The sequence below is a fragment of the Terrapene carolina genome, unplaced genomic scaffold, assembly GCF_002925995.2.
Source record: "Terrapene carolina triunguis isolate 2854851 unplaced genomic scaffold, T_m_triunguis-2.0 Scaffold51, whole genome shotgun sequence".
Taxonomy (NCBI): Eukaryota; Metazoa; Chordata; order Testudines; family Emydidae; genus Terrapene; species Terrapene triunguis.
In genome coordinates this window covers 2,627,225-2,631,966 of record NW_020664402.1, presented here as the reverse complement: position 1 = coordinate 2,631,966, position 4,742 = coordinate 2,627,225, and the positions used below count along the sequence as shown (strand labels likewise).

The window sequence follows — 4,742 nt, the reverse complement described above, 5'->3', positions numbered from 1 at the left end:
GCCTCGCTCTGAAGCTACCTGCTGTGATTTCACACCGTAAAGCAATAGGGACAAATCAATCTTGTGTTCTTTTAAGACCGGGATTGGGGAGAGGCTGGGGGGTTGGCAAAGTGGACATAACCTTCAAATGGTCCCAGTGTGAGGAACAAGGCCACCCGGCTGCTGTCAGTGCGTCTGGAAAAGCAGAGTTTCACTCCTTTTTTTGCATCTTGCCCATCTTCACTTCTTTTTTTCGCATTCAAGGGTCCAACGCATTCATACGGGGATGGGGGCTTTCACCCGGGGAGGTCGAGGTGTCTGTACAGGTTGCAGAGGGGTGTCCTCTGACATCTTAGTGCAATATACATGAGTGATACTGTTTGGGTAGAGCACCCCCTTGGGGCTGTAAACGGAAACACACTGTGAGTCTATGTCTTTGGCTGCTCCGGAGGGCGGGAGGTGCCCGCTAGGCAGCAGCTAATGGCACAGCACCTCTGTCTCGAACTGCAGAAGCTGTCCCATGAAGCCAAAATTGGGCGAGATGACCCCGCGGCGCTGCTTGACGAAGTCGAAGGCTTCTTCCAGGCGCACCCGCTGGGTCTGGATCAGGTAGGCCAGGCAGATGGTGGCCGAGCGGGAGATGCCAGCCTGGCAGTGGACTAGCACTCGCCCACCGCTGCTCTTCACAGAATCTAGGGGAGCAAGCAGAGAGGGTCACTGAATGCTCCAGCAGGACCCCTGGGTTGAGAACATCCTGTCCTGAGGCACTGCCCTCAGAACCCTCCAATAACCCCCCCGGATCTGTGCCCTTTAAACCCAGACTCTCCCGCTAGTATCTCTGGAGATCCCCCTTCCTCAGAGCCAGGGGCCGAGCGCTCCATGCAGCCTGCCCCACAGGGTGGCTCATTGGAGATGCTTTGGCCAAGAGTCCCTACATGTAAGTGGCTGAAGTCCAGGGCAGGATGGGCCCAGTGTAGGACTCTCAGCCCTGAAACTCCCTCCTCTTCTCCTTGCTGTGCACTGATCCCGCAGAGCTCACAGGCCTGATTCTGCTCTCGCTTACACCAGTGTAACCCCACTGATGTCACTGCAATTACTCCTGATTTGCTCCAGTGGCTGTGAGAGGGGAACCAGGCCCTGACCTGTTTGGCTTTAAGGCATTGGGTAAGAGCCATTGCTTTTCCTGGGGCATTGCCCCCAGGGGAAGACATGGGGCCAGAAATGAGACTCTGCCAGGGCTGGAACCATGCCACATGGCTGGACCGGATCCTGGCACACAAAAGTTCTCCCTCTGGAGCAAGGGCTGCAGGGGGTTTAATAGTGCGCCATGCCTAGAGACTACGGGCCTAAACCAAACCCCACTGAAATCAATGGAAAGGCTCCTGCTCCTTTCAATGAGCCTCTGATGAGCTCTATGTGAAAGCCTCTGTACTAGGGCGTCAGTAGGGCTGCAAGGGGGAATGGCTGTACTCATGACTTACCAATAAAGCCAATGGCCTCCTGGAACCAGATGCTGATCTCGGCCATGTGGTTGTCCTCCACAGGGATGCTCTTGTAACGAAACTGCCCTTCAAAATGGTTGGGGCAGCTGGCGGAGACATTGAGCACGGCTGTGATGCCCAAGGACTCCAGCACCTGCTTGTTGGAGGAGTGGTAGCAGCTGCCCAAATAGAGGAATGGCAAGATCTCCACAGGGCCACCCTAGAAACAAGAAGAATAAAGACAACGTGAGACCTTCTTCCTCTGGGTTGATTTCACAGCTTTACCCTCCCCTGGAGACATGCACCCAGTTCGCCCTGCAATCACCTGGAGCTGCATCTGCCTATGTACTCCTATGCCCCTCATCTCTGCTGGATCGGAGTGCTACTCCAGCAATGATATCAGGAGATTAGACAGATGGACAGATTAGATTAGTGCCTGGACCGATGACTTTTCTGGGAGTGAACTGACAATAGACCCTGCACTTGACCTTGGCTGAAAACCCAGATCAGTTAATGATTAATTTAATCTGCGAGCCCCACAAATCCTGCTGACAGATGTTGGGCCAGATACACGCTCAAGGACAGATCCTGATGCTGTTGGAGGCTTTGGCAAAACTCCCATTTCTGAAATGGGATCAAGGACTGGCCCTCAAACAAAACGAATGACTAATCATTGTGGTACCCAATTCTGATCCCCGTACGCCAGCTCAGTAACACCTTCGCCCATGAACACTGACGTCAGCGGGCTCCTCAGCATTTAAGAGACCATTCGGGATGAGTCAGACTATCAGAATCGGGCCCTGTAATATGTGTTCATAGGCTCTGGGGTGTCTACATTTGGAATGGGGGGAGGAGGGTCATTGTTGTAGATCAGCCTTCCAACCCAAGTTTGTCGCATTGCTGATGAAGTCAGGAAAACTTACCTGATCGTAGAAAGGAGTCATGGTCCTGGCATTACTGTCATCTTTGGGGTCTATCAGGGCTGGCAAGGAGGCAGGAGGAGGCGGTGGCTCAGAGCACAGTTCTGGAAAGTGGGCTTGGAAACCATCAAACCCCCCTGCAAAGAACACACCACGTTAATGTCAGCAGCAGGTAGAGCATCGCTGCTCAGCACATGCGCAGGGACAGGTGTGCCAGGGTTAGTTAAACAGGCACTGAAGCCGTTGGGAATAACAGGCAGAAAGGTCTTGTGCAGATGAGCCCAGGGAGTGGGCCAGCATTTGTGTGCTGAAAATGCATTTTAAAATGGGGTTTGCTACTGCAGCTTGTAATCTCAACCTGCTGGGAGAAGGGGGGCCGCCTCTCTCCAGGGCCTCCCAAGCTGGGGGCAGGAGCCAGGTACTAACCATGTCTCCTTTAGCCCTAGCACTAAGGAGTAGTGTGAGCTGCTCAGTGAGTGTGACGGGCTGCAGGTGTGGTCCTGAATTTGTGTATTTGAATGTGTGTGTGAGAGAGAGGCAGAGAAGATTTCTGGTTGTTGTGCATGTGTGTTCATGAGTGGAAGTTGGTGCTGTGTGCCAGAGAGTTTGTGAGTGCCTGTAAGTTTGCGGGGTGCTAGTTAGAGTGTGTCATGCTGTGAATGTGTGTGAGATTGTGTTTGTGTGACATTTCTTATGTGTGTGAAGTGGTGGTACTGATACTCTATAGGAGTGAGCTTGTGTGTGATCCTGAGAGTGTGTGTGCTCTCCTGGTGCGGGGTGTTCTCCCAGGGTTAGTGGGGGTGCTCTCATGGGGTGTGTGTGGGTGCATTCAGTGTTCTCGGGGGGGGGGGGGGGGGGGGGGTGCTCTCCTGGAGGGGTGCTGGGTGCCCACAGGCGAGCCCCTAGGGGAAGGTGCCTTTACCTCGGAGCAGGTAGATGAGCGTGTGCCTGGCTCTCGCTTCCAGCAGCAGGGAGTTGAGCAGCAGTCTGGCCAGGCTGTCGGCCCGCAGAGCCAGCACGGAGCCGCTGGCCTCGTCCAGCACCACCAGGCGGGACAGCTCGCCTCTGCGGAGCCGCCCCAGCAGCGCCCTGTCCGGGACGAGCCAGTCCAGGCTGACGCCGGCTCTGCCGCGGGATCTGCGGCGCAGCAGCCCGTTCCAGCGCACCGGGCGCGAGTCCCGCAGGTGAGCCTGGCAGAAGGCGAGGAAGGGCCGGCAGTCCAGCACCAGCGTGCGCCCGGCTTCCTCGGGCTCTCGGAGCAGCCTGGCGAGCTCCGCGCTCTCCAGCTGCAGCACCTCCTCCATCACCATGGCTGGGGCTGAGGGATGCGCCCACTCCAATCCCGGGGGGCAGCGCGGGGTCCGGAGCAGGGCGCACGGGCACGGCCGGGCAGTGAGCGCAACGCAGAGCAGGGCGCACGGGGCTGGCTACGCGGGGCGATGGACGCTTCAGTGTCTCTGCCGCCTGCCCGGGCGCTGGCGTTTAAATACCCAGAGCAGGGGCCAGCTCCGGGCAACCATATAAGGGAGTGTGTGTCACTGAGGAACTCCTTTTTTGGGCAGCTTCCACTCACGTGCACTGAGATCAGAGGAGCTAAGGCCGTCCCACTGCGCACGCGTGTGTGTGTGTGTGTGTGTGAGTGTGAGAGAGAGAGATTCTCTCTCTATCGGGGTATGTATATTTGTGTGTGTGAGAGTGTGTGTGTATCTCTCAGGGTGTGTGTACTTATATGTGTGTGCGTGTGTATCTATCAGGGTGTGTGTGAGTGTGTACCTATCAGAGTGTGTATATTTGTGTGTCTGCACCTCTCAGGGTGTGTATTTGCGTGTATGTGTGCATGTGTATCTATCAGGGTTTGTGTGTGAATGTGTACCTCTCAGGGTGTGTGTGCTTATGTGTGTATGCGGGTGTATCTATCAGGGTGTGTGTGTGAATGTGTACCTTTCAGGGTGTGTGTGTGAGTGTGTACCTATCAGAGTGTGTATATATGTGTGTGTATATCTCTCAGGGTGTGGGTGTGTATGTATCAAGAGGTGTGTGTGAATGTGTACCTATCAGGGTGTGTATATTTGTGTGTGTGCGTGTGCATGTGTGTGTGTCTATCAAGGTGTGTATATTTGTGTGTGTATGGATCTCGTGTGTGCATGCCTGTGTGGGAGTGTGACAGTCTGTGTGTATCTCATTCTGTGTGTCTTTCTCTCCACATGCCTATATCTCAATGTGAGTTGCGTTGTGTGTTTTGCTTACAAGACTGGCCATGAAGCTCCTGGCCCTGTGTAAAGACAGCTCAGTAATCTCCCTGTCTGTGACTGGGGGAGCCAAGGAAAATCTCCCTCACTTCCCGACGCTAACCAGTTCCCCC

General features: G+C 55.0%; 1 protein-coding gene across 1 annotated transcript; it reads right to left on the bottom strand.

The window, feature by feature from the left end:
* Positions 1 to 456: 456 nt before the first annotated feature.
* Positions 457 to 3,690, bottom strand: LOC113407659 (dual specificity protein phosphatase 2-like). Its single transcript, XM_026656904.1, has 4 exons — positions 3,303 to 3,690; positions 2,384 to 2,517; positions 1,461 to 1,680; positions 457 to 671 (listed from the first exon to the last, which is right to left on the bottom strand). The coding sequence occupies exons 1-4, from the start codon at positions 3,688 to 3,690 to the stop codon at positions 457 to 459; spliced, it is 957 nt and encodes a 318-aa protein (XP_026512689.1).
* Positions 3,691 to 4,742: the final 1,052 nt, after the last annotated feature.